Here is a 19,319-nt window from a genome sequence, read left to right on the forward strand (position 1 = left end):
TAATGTTTAACTGAAAATAATTATTAAGTACCTGGTCATTTCAAGTCACCTCAAAATTCTGTTCAGAATCATTTCTTGAAAACACTGAAATCTTTAATCCGGTTCCAGAGAAGTTAAAAAGATCAATCTTCTAAACCAAAATATCTCCAAGGAATCACAAATTTTGGAACAGGACAGCCCTATTTAATGGCAAACTACATCTATAGTAGAATTCCATAATAAATAAATTAATTCCACAGAAAAAGGACCAGGACAAACGGGGCAAACGTACAGAACTTGGGAAATGTGGGCATTTCCAGCCTCTCCTGACCCACATTAGCCAGTCGCTGGTGGGGTGTATCCATATTCAAGTTGCAAAGTTCTATGATCAAGTAGTTTATCTACACTGTAGTTAAGCCACCCAAAGCCTGCTTCCAAATACCATGACACCCTTTGCTTAAATGACTTGACCAGGATCCCTGCTTATTACAAATACCCAAAGCAGCAAACAAGGAACCGGAAAAAAACACACACGAAAGTTCCTTCTCTGTTCTTACAGAGGCTGTTAACCAGAGCTATGCCTATTCCAACCGAGCGCCTTCATTACTTCCAGTCTGACACGAGAGCTATCCGATACCAGCAAGCAGAAAACAGCCTACACCCTGGCACTTTTGGGACTTGGTTGTGAAAAGCTTTCGGCTGAACCACAGGCCTTCCCCTGACCCTTTGAGAGACTCCTCCTTTATCCAACGCCAGGCACCTCTGAGGACAGCGCTTCTAGACTTGCCTACTCCACTGACATTCAGGGCCACACGAATGGCTCGCACCCTTAATCACAACCACCTCGTGACTATATTTTAGTATCTGTGCTGGCATGACTCTGGCTCAGGGTTAAATTGTTATTACGGAGTCTATTGCTTCTGATAAGCCTTCCCCATCCTGACTTAAGAGTATATATTTATACATACATGGGGGTAAAATTCCCATCTCTATGCCTTCACTGTTTGGATCCAGGAACACAGCATTTGTGTGCACGTTCAGCGGTTTTAGAGCTGTCTTCACAGAGGCAGGCACGCTGCCTTCAGGTACTTCCCTGGGCGTCTAACCGATCTGCGGCCACCTGAGAAGGGACTGTTCTTATGCCATCTGTTCTGACAGACTAGAGAAGACCCACCGTGCGTCCTCACTGTAAGCACCAGCGCTCGCCCGAGCTCCAACACTGCTATCGTCCTTTCTCTACCTCGTCAGTGCCCTCATGTCCACTGACAGCAATCTGACAGCTCCTGTGCTGTGAGTCCGCTCGGGCGCATGGCTCAGGTCCCCAGCGTACACAGAAAGGGTGGAGGAGCAGGCTCACCTCGTTTCTGATGCAACGACTAGGCTCCCAGTGCTTCACTTTTCTCAAGTGCGAAGTGCTTTTTTCTATTATTATCTCGTCTTTTTTTTTAATGAGGAATGGACGCTGAATTGAGATGACCCTATCATGTCCCTCTTAACCAGTTGTTGTGGTAGTCCTGAGATAAATCCTCAGTCATAATTTGTCCATATTCTAAATTACTAACAGATGTGAGTTCTTGCAATTTTAGTATTTTCACAGCTTTACTGCTAAGTGACAGTTCTGAGTGCTGAAGACACGTGTGCGTATTTTCACGCACACAGTTAGTTTTGGCACAAGGTTCTGCTAGTCAGAAGAACAAGACAGGAGCAGTCCTAAAGCAAAAACAATAATAAAGACATCAGCTTTTCACTGAAGACCTGCTCACCTGTGAGCCATCCAGAGCTTCCATAGTATTATCTTTAATTTTTAACTTTCTTACGGGTTATTTCTCTGTTCAGGATATTCCAACAACTGCTCTATGTCAATCTGAGTGTGTTTTCCTACAAAACAGTCCATTTTACAAACATGATAAAATCTGAAATGTGTGAATTCAGAAATTCTCCAGATGTAGTTTGACAGCTTCCTCAGTGCTGGTGCTATGAGGCTTTTCTGCCTTCCTTTCTTGGTCAGCTTCACCAGCACTGCAGAGATCCAGCTGTTCATTTCAATGGCCCCAAGTTAACTGCTCTGTTTCCTATTTCATTCATTTATGTTTCCATCTTCATCAATTCCTTCCTCCTATTTTCCTTGGGTTTCTGTTGTATTTTCCTACCTTCTTAAGTCATTCATTTTCTGGAATTCTTGCTTCATTTATTGTAATTCCTGCGTCCTAGCATGGCTTACCAGGTAGTGCTAACAGTAAAGAATTCACCTGTGAATGCAGAAGACCTAAAGAGACTCTGGGGGTTCAATCCCTGTCTTGGGAAGATCCCCTGAAAAAGGGCACGCCAACCCACTCCAGTATTCCTGCCTGGAGAATTCCACAGACAGAGGAGCCTGGCGAGGTACAGTCCATGGGGTCACAAGGAGTCGGATGTGACTGAAGCCACTTGGCACACAGGGTGCGTCTCCGGGACCCTTCCTCCGAGGCTGCCCTGTGTCTATCCTCACATATCCTCACAACATCACTTACGACCATGGATCACTCACTGAATACTGGCAATATCTCAAAGATTTTAATAAATGCTGCCTTGCCACTGCTGCTAAGTCACTTCAGTCGTGTCCGACTCTGTGCGACCCCATAAACGGCAGCCCACCAGGCTCTCCCATCCCTGGGATTCTCCAGGCAAGAATACTGGAGTGGGTTGCCATTTCCTTCTCCAGTGCATGAAAATGAGACGTGAAAGTGAAGTCGTTCAGTCGTGTCCGACTCTTCGAGACCCCACAGACTGCAGCCCACCAGGCTCCTCAGTCCATGGGATTTTCCAGGCAAGAGTACTGGAGTGGAGTGCCATTGCCTTCTCCGAAATGCTGCCTTATTTTTATTTCCAAAACCGCTTAGTATTTCAGCTTTTATCTTTTCTGTTATCCAACAGTGGTTTATTATGTGTATTCGGTTATCAGTTTTTCAGGAAGGAGGTAGGAGAGGTTTTTATTAATATCTTTTGAAATATCTATAACCTAATCTCAGATTGCAGCTTTTTATTTAGTAATCAGCTTTTAGGCATGTTTGACAAGTAGTTTACAGAATCCCCGGGCTTTGAGAGTGAATGTAAATCACCCATCCTGCAGTCATGATTCCCATTCCATCTCCCATTTGTTTGCTTTTACTATCTGTTTCTAACAAACACACTGAAGTCTTTCGTGAAGTCAGATGTGGCTCTCTCCCCTAGAATGCTCAAGCGCTTCATCTAGTGCACTTTTATGCCTGAAGGTCATAAGAGCAGGATCTTCTTGATGAACTGTACTGCTGACCATTCTAGACAGTTCCTTTTAATCCAGGCAAATTCATTCCTAGGCGTGAATTATTCTTTTGCATTATATGGTTGGTTTAGTTGCTAAGTCGTGTCCAACTCTTGCGACCCCATGATGCCAGGCTCCTGTGTCCATGGGATTCTCCAGGCAAGAATACTGGAGTGGGTTGCCATTTCCTTCTCCAGGGGATCTTCCCAACCCAGGGATTGAACCCAGGACCCCTGCATTGCAGGCAGATTCTTTACCAACTGAAATACGAGGGAAGCCCTTTGTGTTATATGACTGCTTTCAAGTTAGAATTTGCTTGAACTGCAATTTCTATATCCATCCCCCTCTATTCAATCTTTCTGTCTCATTTGTTTTTAAATGTATTTCCTTTGAAGTCAGGGATGGAGACTGTACATAAAAATCATGCTCTACAGCTGACAGGCTTTTCTAATGTAACTATCACATCAGGGTCTTGATTTGGGAAATTTCCTATCATTTCTTGATCACACTCGCTGTGCAAACAGTAGCTCTGTTCTCTGCTCTGGCAAGTCCTAGGCGACCATCATAGCATCTGGCTCTACACTCCAACATCTCAGGTTTTCCCTAACACCTTTTATTTCCTTATCTTTTTATACCACATATTCAGAGATATCCACAATTAAATCCCTTGGCTCATCAAAGCAATCTTCTACTTGCCCACTCAGCAACCCAGCCTTTCCAGGGGGTTTACCTCTATAATCATGTTTTTAGTATCAGAGAACTGACTCAGACGTCACAGCAGCGGCCCATGGCTATGCCCTCAGATGCTCTCTAAGGACACAACTTGGGCTGGAGACGTTTCTCCCTGCTCACAACTGACCACTGTTCCCTCGGGGCCTGCTCGCTCCTGGTGTCTTTCTCTCCCGTCCCTGCCCTTCCCCAGGACAGGAGCACCGCGCACAGCCAGAGCACGTCTCCTCAGACTCCATCCACAGCGCTATTCCTCTGGCAATAAATGCAGGTCCTCGTGCCATGAACCTGCAGGACATGCCTTCATCAGGAGGGCAAGCAGAGCGAGAATGGTGAGGAGCCACAAGGCGCACACGTACCTCTCTCTCTGGAAACAGGGGGAGCTATCCTTCAAAGCGGCACCATTAACCCAATTTTCTGACACCCAGAGCCGCCCTGGGTTCTCCCGTGTCCTAACTCATCAGAAGACTAAACTTGGGCTGTGGCCTGCGGCCAGTCTGGGTCACAGCCCGTGACAGCGTGCAGCCGGACAGCAGCAGCCCTCCCACCCCATCAGTCACACTGCTCCTCCTCGCCCCCACACCACCCCCAGTCTGGGGATGCCAGGCTCCCGCAGTCAAAGCCTGCTTTTGGAGGGCTGCGATTTTCTCTGTGACTGGAGATTTCATCACCAATTGCCACCATCTGCTTTATACCTTCCTCAATAATTGTTAGCACTTTTTAACTTTTTTTTTTTTAATCTTCTGCCATCTTTAGAAAAGGAATGTGAAAGAAAGACAGGCCAACACAGGACTCAGGCAGTCTTATCAAAAGTGAAGCAGGCCCAATGCTCTTTCTAATTCATAATGTCCTTCAGAAGTCCAGTATTAACAGAGGAAACTGTTAAAAGATATACTTAGGCATTAGGAATTAAACCCATCAAGCTCCACAGCTAAATAATCAGCAGATTCCTAAAGACTTCATTTATTTGGAAAAAGTAAAATAAACAAGATCCTCTCCCTCACAGAGAGGGTATGTTAAAAAAAAGATTTTACTAGTTCTAGTAAAACTATTAAGTAGTTCTTTGACGAAAAATCAGAACGTGAGCCTAGTGAGCACCTATTGAAGGGGGTGAGGGTTCTGTTTTAAACAGGAAGGCCTGATAACGGCTGGCTCCTAAAACTGAGACGACCAAACCCAAGAGCTGGCTGTCTGCTGGCAAAGCCAAGCGCTGCCCAGCCCTCGCTTTCTCTCAGCAGCACCAGTACGCAACAGTCTCCACACCTCGGAGCAGGAAGAGCCACAGACACATGGAACCATGTATCAGTGATGATGACAAATGGGGAACCGGGGCCCAGGCGCTGAAACGCACCAACGGTTAGTCTAAGCCGAAGCCTTGAACTGCGGACTAAAAAAAATAAAGGAAGGAAAAAAGGTAGAGGAGACTTCTGAAGAGACACTACATACCTGCACAAAACGTGTTTTTAATAATTTCCATTTGGAAAAAAACATGGATGGACGACATGAAAATACCATTACTTACTTATTAATCATTTTGAACTTATCTCTATCAAAAAAGTACGAGCTAGCACAGCAGAAATTCATACCTTTTTCAAAACTGAGAATGAAAACACACAGACGGGAAGTACACGGCCAAAGGTCCCACGCAAGGTGGAAGTGGTGATGTGAGCCCCAGGTCCCCACTTTTTGCATCGCGCCTCCACCCACGTGGCAGCGGGTGTAGCAGGCGACGAGTAGGGCGCAGGGCAACCCTACTCCCAAAGGACAGCCGCACCCTCCGTGGGACGCCCGGCCTTCCCCAGGTCTTCTGTCTGCCAAAACACCCCGGAGGGCTCGGACTCGATGGTCTCCCTGCCTGCCTTTAGCCACTTCCATATATCTGGCACCTAAAAAATCGAGCATTAACTGGATAAACTAACCCAACGAGGAAACTTGACTTATTTATTGCCAAGTGTGGAAGTTATACCTCTCCCAGCTTTTTGGCTCCTTCATTCACTGGACTGTTTTATCCGACAGCAAGGTTACAGATCTAATCACGACAGGAAACAGGAGGGGTCTCTTCTAACAAAAATCATTTACGAGCCCTAGAATCCCCATCATTATAGGTGAGAGTAACAAGCAACCTCCCAAACCACTGAAAGAAATGCACAGAGATTAAAACCAAATTTGTAATATACTCACTTTTATCGATGCTTCCATAAGAATCACTTGAAATTTGTGTTCCAATATGTCTCAGTTCTAAAATGTGGGGGAAAAGAGTTAGAATAATGCGTGTTAAAACAGCATTTTAAAGTAAGCATTAACTGAATACTCACCCCTTTCATTTTTCTGTTTAGAAAATTCATCAAGTCTTTCCTGTGAAAACAAAACAGAAGCAGTGTATGCAGTGGATGGGAGGGCAGCTGTTTTGGACGGGATGCACAGGGGTGGCCCGGGGCGCCCCTCACTGCCCTCGCATTTGTGGGGCCTCTGACTCTGCATGATGGGGACCCCCTGCGCTGAGAGAGGACACGAGCAGGCCTGGAGAGAAGACCCGAACACAGGCAGCACTGCTGTGATCTATTACCTGTGTCTTCTTAAATTCCTTTTCAAGTATTTTCTTTTCATTCCTTAGTTGCTTGAAGTCCTGAGTTTGCTTGACAGCAGCCTCTTTATTTAAAGAATATAGTGAAGTAAAAGAGAAAAATAATTTACCAAATTTATAAGTACCATTGATAAAATACTCAAAAAACCTACTGAGAGCTTTTCTCATTTTTTTTCAACTTTGAAACAGATTTTGTAAAGTTGCCGTTCTTTCAGTATTCTGTCAGAATCAGGAATAAAGGCAGAAACACTTTTGATTAAACTATTATCTAAAAAAATGAAGAACTGTCATAGGCCTTAAGAAACCTTTCCAATCCCCAAACAAGCCAACCCAGTCCCTTCAGTCAGGCAAAAGGACCACGCACAAGACCTGCAGAGGAGAGGCTTGATGTGCACACTCTTCAACAACCAGCAGCACTCCAGAGCCACAGACTCGGGAGTGTGATTTGCTCAGCAGAGGTTCAGACCCTGCTCTTCATCCAAGGGGAGGGACGGCCTTCCTGGTGTTTACTACACTGCTGTGCCTGCCTGCTCGGAGTTACCCTGCCTCAAGTCAACTCACCCCAAGTCCCGTAACTTTATCACAGAGGCACTTCTAACACGTTTGTGTGGCTCCCCTGTGGACCAAGAGCAAACTCTTCACTCAAGTTTTTGGCTCTGAAGCACCAAAGGGTTCAACTACACTATGAAGAACCTGACCAGTACTGACTGCATCCGAGTATGTTCACAGACAATTGCTATGAGAAGTAAAATCCTATGAACACCATAGAGACAGTCCCCTCCTGATTCCTCTAATTTGTCTATTTCTTCACCTGATTTCTATGTCCTATCACTGAGAGAGTCATTTCCTAGGCAGGTTGATAAGGAGTCTAGGGGTCCCCAAGGAGCGAGGGGTCTGGAATTCTCAAGAGGGAAGAAAGGACAAACCTTTTTTTCCTTCTCTACATTCCTTAGGATTATATAACAATAATGTATCCTGCCTGAGGACAGTCTCTGGATTAAACCTTTTGGCTAATTCTGTTATCTTAAAATGTAAATTATGGGAGTAGGTCTGGTGAGGTCTTTATAACCTCCAGACATTCTTTGGATTCACTGGAGAGTATATAACTTCATTGCTAACACTAGCAAGTGGGTACTCTTTCTGCCCCCTTCTGATGCCTATGTCAGAAGCCTTTTCTATCTCCTTTATACTTTAACAAAACTTTATTACACAAAAGCTCTGAGCGATCAAGCCTCGTCACTGGCTCTGGATTGAATTCTTCTCCTCCAGGGGCCAAGAATCCCGGTGTCTTCGCGATTCAACAACAACCTTTCATCACTTACTAGAAACATGTTTTTGTCACATGACAAATATATTTTTGATTCAAAGGAAGTTTGTTGTAATAGCTTCATACACTCTCACAGGCACTTTGGATCCCTTTAAAACATGTCCTTAAATAGACAGTTATCCCCACACACTAGCGAGAGGTCATCTGGGAAGGAACACAGTGATGTTGTACTTACTGCCACAATGCTTTTGCAACAACCAAATCAGGGGAAAAGTTGTTACCAAAATATTTAGAGCTTAAATCTGAAAAACTGGGCTCAATTTAGGCAAGTTAATAACTGGAAACATATGCAGCAACGTCTAATTCAAATTCTCAGTTCACACTCGAAACTAAGCTGTTCTTTGACAGACTCCTGGTTGCCAAGGGGGATGGAGAGAGAGGCGGTGTGAGTGTGGGATTAGCAGATGCCAACCGGTATACATAGAATGGACACCAGCAAGGTCCTACCACACAGCACAGGGGACTAAACTCAATCTGCTGTGTGAGCCGTAATGGAAAAGAAGATAAAAAAGGATGCTTTTTTTAAAAAGAATGTTTATATTATGTGAGTCACTATGCTGTATGGCAGAGATTAACACAACGCTATAAATCAACTATACTTCAATAAAAAATTAACTAAAAAAAGTAAACCATTCTCTGAAGCAGAGCACTAGTGGTGTGCAGGCTCAGGAAGGCCAACAGGAAGAGGGCAGCCCAGGCCCACACCGGGCTGATCGCGCAGGGGACCGGGACCAGGGAGGGTCTGCAGGGCCCCCTCGTCTCTACTTGGTGCTATCTCCACATCACAGCCACTGAGTGAATGGGGAAAAACAGAGGGGAAGATCTCAAACTTGACTCCTGAAAGGGCTCTTGGCTGCCACAGGACAGAGCAGACCCCCCTGTGTGGCGTCCGCACCTGACCTGCTCAGTGCAGACACACAGCCGTGACCAAACGCGGTGGTGGTGGGGCGGCGGGGGTGGGTGGGTGGGTGGACTGTCAGGGACAAAGCGGAAAGCCCCCATGCAGGGAACCTCACAGAGATCTCTCCATCATGGGAGTCATGAACATCCAAATACTCTTGAGTTTCTGAGTACTAAAAGGAGTATCTTTTCCTACTAACCACTGATTTCATCATGAAAAAATGAGAAGGCCCCATGAGATTCAGCTTTCAAAATTAACCCCTTTGAATGACTGCTTCTTACACGGAACTTGTGAGCTGTGCTCTGAGTGAACACGACAAGGACCTGCACGTCTGTTCAGGAACTGAGAGGAGCGTGGTGCTCACACTCTGCCTAAGGGTACCCTTAACGTGCTCTCCCAGGGATACGCCGTCACAACCAGGAGTGGACCGCCTGACCGAGAACTGCAGCCCTGCACAGACACCAATCGCTCGCACAAGGGTGATGGCTCCCACCAGCGGGGTAACAGGGTGCCAATTACCTTCCAGCTTCTTCACTTTGGCTTCTAGCTTCTTCTTCCTGATAACACAATTGTACATATTAACATGGTTAGGGAAGTATAAACGGAAAAAACGTATTACAACCTCACAATCTGTGGTACATGTTTTTTTAAAGTACTGAGATTTATGTAACAAAACGTTAGCCACGACAAGCATCACACACCCACCACTAACACCACCAACTGTTCAGAAGGCAGAGCAAACCACAGAAACAACAGTATGCTGTTTTCATGCAGTATTTGAAAAACGGATTTAAAATTCTCTGTTTATCAGGCATGCCACGCCTGGGACTTAGATGAGCGTGGTTCATCTAAGCCAAGCTCGTGTGTCCAGGTGATGTCCTGATCAGGTGAGGTTACTTTAAGAAGCATGTCTGATGGAAACAGTCACACCACCATTTTATAGGAGACAGTGGCTAGAAAACAACACTTTTTCAGTTTTAAGAAAGATTCCTGAGTCAGAGAAGGTAGGAAACCCTCTGAGAAAGTCTCCTGAGTTACTGTGAAATAACTGTATGCGTAGTTCACAAGCTTTGTAAATGATGTGAACGTAGTATTAAGACTTCAAAACAGTTAACTGACATTTTGGAAGAGCCCTTTGCCTTAATGGAACAAAGAAACCCATTCCACATAATACGTGTTAAAGGACTGGTAGAAAAAAGGAGATGACAATTGTTTTCTCTGTGAAAACGTAACACAGACACACACACACATATAGACATAAAAACTTTTATGGAGTTCCTTCTTTGTGTAAGCCCTCAACATACGACAGGGTATTTTATCCTATTAATCGTTCAACACAGAATTTCCAGACATGCGGAAACCAAGTTTGAGAGACTAGTTCAAGATCACCCCATTAATTATGGCAAATAAACCCAAAGACAGAGAGAAGACAACACTACTCATATAAGCACTACACAGTTTCAAATTTGGACACCTTATTTGCACAGTAATTTTTAAATACGTACTGAGCATCAGTTTTTAAGCATTCTTCTTTCACACGAGCATATTCCTGATGAGTGTCCTGATACAACTTTAGAGAACTCTGGAAAAGAAATTTTATATATTGAAATGTACATATTGATTGATATTCACCAATGTGAAAGTCACTGACCATCAGTGATAACTGATTTTTAACCTTGATAAGCTAAAGCATTATCATTTAATAGTATGAAATTAAACAAATGAATAAATGTTTAGGCAGGAAACCAAAGTACAATTCATTGAACACTTTAACAGATATAGCCAAACTCTCAACAGAGGTAACATGATTAACAGTCTAGTTAAACAGAGCTATAAAATTTAAAATATGCTAATTTTAAGGTAAATCCAAATCTTCATAAATTTGAATAGCTAGTATTTTTGTCTCAACCAATTAGAATTCAACAACCCTAGAGCAATTTTCGAGCTTAATAAATGTACGTTACTATTGCCACTGGGCCTCCCCAGGTGGCTCAGTGGTAAAAAAATCCACCTGCCAATGAAGGAGATGCAGGTTCAATCCCTAGGTCAGGATGATCCCCTGGAGTAGGAAATGACAATACACTCTAGTATTTTTGCCTGTAAAATCCCAGGGACAGAGGAACCTGGCAACAGTCTATGGGTTTGCAAAGAGTCAGATACAACTGAGCAACTACACAACAATTATTAGCACTGTGCAGAAATATCAATCATCACCCTTCCTGGTAACCAGCGGGGTATGTTCACACCCACCACAGGCACAGCTGCAAGCATTACGGGATGCGAAAGGAACATACTGAGCCTGGTCACACAGTCCTCCTGTGCACATGGTTCTTCAACGGCCAGAGCTCGGAGAGAGGGTCTTCATGACCCCTTTTTACAGATGAGGGGCCTGAGGATTCAGAAGCTGAGGAATTCTTTGAAAGCCAAACTAAAGGATTGACTGTTGAGGGTTTATTATTCAACTCTGACTCCAGTATTAATGTTTCCTCTCAGGTATAGTTGATGACATTACTTTGTCATCAGGGGCAGACAAAATTCAGCACGATTGTTTATCTTTCACCATGTAGATAAACATATAATACTTTCTAAACGAACAGGAAAATCAAGCACTGTTAAAGTAGGAAAACCTCAAGGAGGCACAGGGCATGACCTTACGGCACGACCTGCAGACTGAGAGGCACAAGTGCTACCAGGTCAAGGCGACAGGCACCAGCGTGGCTACCACCCGTCTCATGCTAAACACCTAACTATCGGCTTCAGAGTTTGTAATGTGTAAAAGCCATGAATTCTCTTCTAGAGCTCCAATAAGAGTAACATGAATTTTATATTTAAAAATGAGTTTACAGCACTTAAAACTGTTTTATTGAAACTGGGTTTTGAAACAGAGAACCTAATTTTTTTCCAAAGTTTAATAAAGTTTGAACTTTTGCATGTTATTTTACACTTATGTGCTGTGCTTAGTTGCTCAGTCGTGTCCTATTCTTTGTGACTCCATGGACTGTAGCCTGCCAGGCTCCTCTGTCCATGGGATTCTCCAGGCAAGAATACTGGAGGGGCTGCCATGCCCTCCTCCAGGGAATCTTACCAAACCAGGGATAGAACCCAGGTCTCCCACATTGCAGGCAGATTGTTTACCGTCTGAGCCACCCCAATGGCAGAAAGAAAAACAGAGAAAGCAAGCAATGCAGGATACAAAGTCATACAAATTCACAGCTAAAAGGTGGTTCTACTAAATCTCTCAAAAAGCATAAGCAACTAATACTGCTGCTGCTAAGTCACTTCAGTCATGCCTGACTATGCGCAACCCCATGGACTGCAGCCCAGCAGGCTCCCCCGTCCCTGGGACTCTCCAGGCAAGAACACTGGAGTGGGGTGCCATTTCCTTCTCCAATGCGTGAAAGTGAAAAGTGAAAGTGAAGTCGCTCAGTCGTGTCTGACTATGCGCAACCCCATGAACTGCAGCCCAGCAGGCTCCCCCGTCCCTGGGATTCTCCAGGCAAGCACACTGGAGTGGGCTGCCATTTCCTTCTCCAATGCATCAAAGTGAAAAGTGAAAGTGAAGCCGCTCAGTCGTGTCCGACTCTGTGCGACCCCATAGACAGCAGCCTACCAGGCTCCTCCGTCCATGGGATTTTCCAGGCAAGAGTACCGGAGTGAGGTGCCATTGCCTTCTCCAAAAGCAACTAATACAGCATTACATTAATCACTAGTAACTTCTGTTAAGGACTGAGGCATCAGTCAACTAGTTCAGTGTTCTCTAAGGATAACAGCACACTTAAGAGTCCTATCACCTCTCTCTCCTTGTTAACTAAGATACACAACATCCCCTTATCCCAGTGACAGGAAATAAGCAGATCTTACTTTACCAAAGATAAACCTTTATAGGAAAATTACTTTAGGTACCTTTTTCTCTTCTAATTCGGCTTTTAAAAATCCCAGTTCTTCCTGACATTTCTGCAGGGGAGAAATTTTTTGAAGCATCTGCTCCACTTGGTGATGCAAAGTACTATTCTCTCTAAAAATGGACAAAGCATTAACGTTATTATGAGAAGTATCTATGATGAATTATTAAATATATCTACTGGTGAGTTTCGATTTTTTTTTTTCTAAAAACAAAAAAAAAATAATCTCTCTTTTTAAAACGCATTCTATTTATTTTGGTATTTTTAAATACAAAAATTATTTACATATCACCTTTTATCTTTTTGCCATGACTCTATTTCTTATCAGAAGCCATATGAGAAGCAAACACCACAGGCTCTCAATCCACTGGAGAACATAAGAATACTGGGACTGTCTATCAAGTGATGTGGCTTTTCCAATAATAAACTCATCACCACTGATTTAAATTAAATGACAGGCAACTTTTTGATTCATTTTATAACTACACTTTGCCTTCTTCTAATTGGTAAGTGTACTCAGTAGCATTGTATACAACACTACTAAATTCTAAGTAAGATTATTTTAAATTGTTTAAAATATACACAGTGAACCACATTAAATTGTCAATTCACAGAGACAATAATCTGATAGCAATAAGCTTCAACTCAAGCCACATGGTCAGTAAAAGTAACTGAAAAACCAAACCCTAGGCCGTAATTTGAGACCTCAGTAAGAATTCATTTCGACAATTTAACAGGAAGGAAAATGTACATCTTTTATTATGAGCACTCAAAAAAGCCTACATAATGGGTCAATGCTATGTGGCACTTTGCTGAATTTGTGTAGAAATCCAGTCCAGTAAATGTCTACCCTGCAATGACTGTGAAAACAGGTAGCTTACCTTCTTGCAAACTGCAGCTGTGAAACTGGTTAAAGAAAACTGTGACCACTTGATCTACAGGCACCAGGTAGCAGGCCTGAAGATAAAACTCCCTTTAAAACTGTAATAATCTGTGTTCAATATACATACAGGTAATCATAATTTCTAGAAAACAACATTCAAAGTTCCACCTATAACATAAGATAAAAAGCTTTTCACTGAGCTACTCCTAATTTACAGCATTACCATAAGTCGAAATACATATTTCTCTAAATTAAAAGATTGTTGATTCATTGTATGATTAATATGAAACTCCAGTCAAAAGCAAAGACAAAGGAATAAACAACTAACAAAAACGACCCTGAATCCCCACCCGTCCTGCCTTTCCTTTCTCAGAGTCCAGAGCACAGTTCCAGCAAACAAGAATTCCGTACTTACTAAAATCGTATACATATATGTATCTATATGTTTAATGAATACAGGTGGCTCAGACGGTAAAGAATTAGCCTGCAATGCGGGAGATCTGAGAAAAGAAATACAGGCAGAACATAAAATCTGAAAAACCTTTCACTTTTACAATCTGCACAATTTGATAACGTCATTTCCCATCATGCTGCCAGTAAAATATTACCGAAGACAGCAGTTTCATCTTTAAGTTTCATTTCTGTAGAACCCTACTCTCATATCACAATATAGAAATGCCTATGGGTCATAACATGTCTGTATCCTCCTCTACTAGAACATAAACTTCTAATGGAGTGTATGTTTTTCATCCTAAATTACTGCGGTCTTTGCAAGAAAGAAAAATTCACAAAAATTTCTGATGAAATAAAATATACCCTCTGTCCTATAGAAAGAGAAACTGATAAACAAGAAGACGGCCAGAATGACACAAAAGAGTAGAGAAAGGAAACTAAGTGAGGTGAAAAGACAACCCTCAGCATGGGAGGAAATAACAGCGAATGACACAACGGACAGAGGATTAATTTCCAAAATATACAAGCAGCTCATAGAACTCAATAAGCCAATCAAAAAGTGGGAAAGACCTAAACAGACATGTCTCCAAAGACATACAGATGGCCAACATACACATGGAAAGCAGCTCAACATCGCTCCTTGTCAGAGAACGCAGATCAGGACTTCTGTGAGCCATCACCTCGCACGGTCAGAGGGGCCATCATCGAAGTCTACAAACAATAAACGCTTAAGGGCTGTGGAGAAGAGGGAACACTCCTGCACTGTGGGTGGGAACCTGAACTGATACAGCCACTGTGGAAGACGGTATGGAGATTCCTTAAAAAACTAGGAATAAAAACTAGGTCATACGGTGATATGACCCAGCGATCCCACTCCTAGGCATATACCCTGAAGAAACCAACATCGCAAGAAACACACGCATCCCACTGTCCACTGCAGCACTACTGACAGCAGCCAGCGCACGGACGCAGCCCAGACGCCCGCCGACAGCGGCCGGGTGAAGCAGCTGCGGTGCACGCACACGATGCGACAGTGCTCAGCCACAAACAGGAGCACATCCGCGTCAGTTGTAATGAGGTGGATGGACCTAGAGCCTATTACACAGAGTGAAGTGAGTCAGAAAAACAAAGATAAATACTGTATTCTAACACATATATATGGAATCTAGAAAAACGGTACTGAAGAATTTATTTACAGGGCAACAAAGAAGAATCAGACAGAGAACAGACTTATGGACATGAGGAGAGGGGAGGAGACAAGTAGTGGAAGTCCACTACTGCTGCTGCTGCTGCTGCTAAGTCGTTTCAGTTGTGTCCGACTCTGTGCGACCCCACAGACCGCACCCCACCAGGCTCCGCCGTCCCTGGGATTCTCCAGGCAAGAACACTGGAAGGGGTTGCCATTTCCTTCTCCAATGCATGAAAGTGAAAAGATGCATGGAAAGAGGAACATGGAAACTTACATTACCATATGTAAAATAGATAGCCAATGGGAATTTGCTGTATGCCTCAGGAAACTCAAACAAGGGCTCTGAATCAATCTAAAGGGGTGGGGTGGGGTGGGGTGGGGTGGGGAGGGAGTTCCAAAAGGGAGGGGATATATGTATACCTATGGCTTATTCATGTTGAGGCATGAGAGAAAACAGCAAAATTCTGTAAAGCAATTATCCTTTAATATAAAAGAAAGAAATTTTTTTAAGAAAGGAGTACAGAGTCAAGCCACATAAGACGCTGTATTACACCTACAGCAGCGGCAGCTCGGGCTGCAGGGTAAACAGCTGCACACGGAGGCACAGTGGATACACACCGCGAGCAGATGGCAGCTGTGTTTATTTAAAAAAACCAAACTGTATTTATCGGTAGTTGAGGATGGAGCAGATCACCCCATTATAGGGGGAATTCAACAATACGTTTTGTCAATTTTTAATAAACAATTCTAATAATTTTGATCTTTAAAATTTCATAAAGTTTAGGAAAGTAGCTCAATAATTTCCCTGCTAGAAGACATCTGTCATTACCTCAGAAAGTTCACACCATTTCTTCCAGAAAGGATACAATGAGCACATATTTGCCTCATACTGGAATTAAGTGCCTATTTCCCTATTTTGCTAATTAACAGTATTTACACTTTTCGCACAGCTTTCAAAACCAAAGATATTACTCTTGTAGTAACATAGATTTACAGTTAAACAGACGGACAGTTTCAATAAATAAAACACAAGAGATTTTCAGAGGCCTGTTGTTTTAAATGTAAAATTTCAGATACTCAAGAGACTGGAATGCTATGCCTTGATTTTATTACTCCAATGATACAAATCAGATATGACGGTACCAACACAAACCAATAACTGATGATTATGTGTGAGTTTAGGAATGCCAGAAACAGTACTGAAACCAGTCTCAGGTTAGTGCGAAATCTAAATAGCAGCATTTGCTCCCAACACTGAAGCTCGAGCTGCAGGTCAGTGAATCCCTAAAAATACGTGTTTACTGTCATAGGAGAGACTTAATTTAGGTAAGTATTAGCACAGGATGTGGCAGAACAACTGGGCACACAATTTCCCCCCTTTCAAGAAAATACAGAGGTCGATTTGCTCCAGATGGCTCCCGAACAAGTGGAGACTTAGAGCCCAAAAACTATCCAGCGGATACAAAAGTCCACTACTGCAGCTGCTAAGTCGCTTCAGTCGTGCACGACTCTGTGCGACCCCACAGACGGCAGCCCACCAGGCTCCGCCGTCCCTGGGATTCTCCAGGTAAGACCACTGGAGTGGGTTGCCATTTCCTTCTCCAGTGCATGAAAGTGAAAAGTGAAAGTGAAGTCGCTCAGTCGTGTCTGACCCTCAGCGATCCCATGGACTGCAGCCTTCCAGGCTCCTCCGTCCATGGGATTTTCCAGGCAAGAGTACTATGACTTGGCAGTATTTATTACTCTCTACAAATCACAAAGCTAATGAACAAAAGTTAACCTCCCAATATTCTGATACTCCTACAGTGTACTTCTTACAGAAACTCCCAAATCTTCTCACAGCATCATCTCAGCTTCACGTTACTCCTCAAGAATATATGTGATGCCCTCAGTGCAAATGAAAAAGACCGACTCTTTAAAAAACTTACAAAATCTGAGAAAATCAGCATTAATGACAAAAACAAAACATTCTGTAAGGAGATGAGCAGCCTTGATTTAGCATGTGTCTAGAGTAGAAGACAGCTGCTCACTGAGCTTATTAGAGGCACTTTCTACTTTGAATCTGTAAACAACCGCTTCCCAAAGGATAACCATGAAAATTATCACATTTGTTTATTCTTAAAAATTCAAAGGAAAAAGCCAGTAAAAGGATATCATCACATTTCTTCTGATATTCTGTTAACAAATTACTGCAACAAAGAAAAGAGTTATGTTATTTTTCAATCTAGACATACGTTTCAAGCATATTTCAAAATATACAAGGCATTCTTCTTCCTAGGTTTCCTGCAACATATTTAATTCATTAAATATATGTGCACATGCATATACACCACCTTAAATTCCTTAGAAGCTCTGCACATATATGAGTTTTTAATCTAAAATTCCTTTGATCTAAATACTATCTTTGCCCATAAATTCCTGTGATTTTTAAAGGATTAAAAAAACAATCTCACACCATGACCATGAACTACCACAAGGAAATCTATCCAGTCCTAAAGCTAAGAAGGCTTTAAAGAATTTTTAAAGTTCTTAGAATTTTTAACATTTCCAGCTGAGCAGAAATTATGTCCTAGCCCCTGAGCTTTGCTGTAAAGGTCTGAGAGCACTGGGAGTTCCCTGGTGGTCCAGGGAGCTAAGACCCTGCAAATCACACGGTGTGACCACACACCAGAGAAGTGTGCACACCCGTAAGACCAGAGGCCTCCCCGAGGCCAGGCCAGGCCCCGAGGAGCTGCACTGCCCCACAGCACCACGCAGGCCCCGGGCGAGCAACCCCAGGTCTACCCGCAGCCCAGGGCGCTACCACCACCACCCACTCCAGCTTGTATGGCAGGTTCATGGAGCTCGGCCAAACACACAAAAACATACTCACTCTGTGTTAATAATTTTTTGCTTCAAGGTAATTAATGCGTCAACATATTCATTCAAATTCTGCAAGAAAAAAGCTGCAGTTAGCCATTTATTTTTATAATATAAACTTTTCTGTAACATTTATGATAAAATATACACATACAGCTCACTATATTCTACAAATGTAGAAATACGTGAGTCTATTATCCACATTGCACATAACCCGCCAGGGATATTCTGTGTGACCCCGGGCTCTTGCTGCATCGCTCAGAAACTCCTTCTTTACCTGAACGACCACACACCAACAGCAAGATGCTCTGACTGTGCGTGCTTTTTCACTGCGAGAGCTCAGTAAGTAGTCAGTTTTAGTTCACTCACTACTACTAACCACCAGTCTACACTTCAGTCTGCATTATTTCCAAAAGGACTTAATCCAAAAATACACATAAATTCTTAAAAACAGCAAACAATGAAAAATAACATGGGAAAGATGAATAGGAATATTAAAATAGGGTCAAGAGTCAGTGAAGTTTCTTTTTACAAGGATCTACTTTATACTTTAGGGACAACTACAAATTTGGCTCTAAATTATTGCTACCAATTTGATGGAAAAAATTAATTGACTGTTCAAAATGTTTCTAATACTTAAAATTGAACAGATATTTTTTAAGTGACTTTTTCCTTTAATGTCTCCTTTTCTCACTGATAAACATTTCAGAAATAAGAACTTATTTTTCATTAATTATCAGGACAATTAATGAAAATTATTAATTTTCATTAATTACAGGACAATTTCCCTTCACACTAACATGTGCATTTTCTTGGCAATCATACATGTAACATTTACTGAAATAAGAAATCGACACATTAAAAAGTACGTACCTTCTGATAATCTCAACACCTGTTGAAAGTCACTCTTACTTTTTGCATGTATCTTTTCAGAACTGTCACTGTATATTTAAAATATGTTTGGATGTATTCAATTCACCATTTTCCCACTGAAGACCAGGCTGGGTCCTTTTCAGTCTTTACCGTATTGTTAATAACACACTGGGCAATATATTTTCTTGCCCAGTCTTGTGGTAGACACATCTATTTTCAAATCCAAACAGGCTCCCTGCATTAGTGATAGCTGGAAGTGCGATCATCTCAGAGCCGTGTTTTTCATTTATATTTCCTCACGAGTGAAACTGAGAAATCACCCTTGTCTCTTGTGGCCATTCTTAGAAAAAATTTTAAAAG

The 19,319-nt window shown here is 42.7% G+C and overlaps 1 protein-coding gene across 2 annotated transcripts in view; it reads right to left on the reverse strand.

Moving 5' to 3' along the window:
• The window catches only part of ICE1 (interactor of little elongation complex ELL subunit 1), a 64,979-nt gene that overhangs the window by 32,444 nt on the left and 13,216 nt on the right, over positions 1 to 19,319 (reverse strand). The window contains exons 2-10 of one of the 2 annotated variants that reach the window (XM_055555330.1): positions 18,100 to 18,158; positions 17,382 to 17,416; positions 13,584 to 13,602; positions 12,704 to 12,815; positions 10,306 to 10,382; positions 9,320 to 9,357; positions 6,555 to 6,637; positions 6,304 to 6,343; positions 6,170 to 6,226 (exon numbers count right to left, since the gene is read on the reverse strand). In XM_055555330.1, coding sequence (XP_055411305.1) covers positions 6,170 to 6,226; positions 6,304 to 6,343; positions 6,555 to 6,637; positions 9,320 to 9,357; positions 10,306 to 10,382; positions 12,704 to 12,815; positions 13,584 to 13,602; positions 17,382 to 17,416; positions 18,100 to 18,158 — 520 coding nt within the window. Of the gene's footprint in view, positions 1 to 6,169; positions 6,227 to 6,303; positions 6,344 to 6,554; positions 6,638 to 9,319; positions 9,358 to 10,305; positions 10,383 to 12,703; positions 12,816 to 13,583; positions 15,544 to 17,381; positions 17,417 to 18,099; positions 18,159 to 19,319 lie in introns of those variants that run through there. The other variant, XM_055555329.1, reaches the window with a different exon arrangement.

The sequence above is a fragment of the Bubalus kerabau genome, chromosome 18, assembly GCF_029407905.1.
Source record: "Bubalus kerabau isolate K-KA32 ecotype Philippines breed swamp buffalo chromosome 18, PCC_UOA_SB_1v2, whole genome shotgun sequence".
Classification (NCBI taxonomy): Eukaryota; Metazoa; Chordata; class Mammalia; order Artiodactyla; family Bovidae; genus Bubalus; species Bubalus kerabau.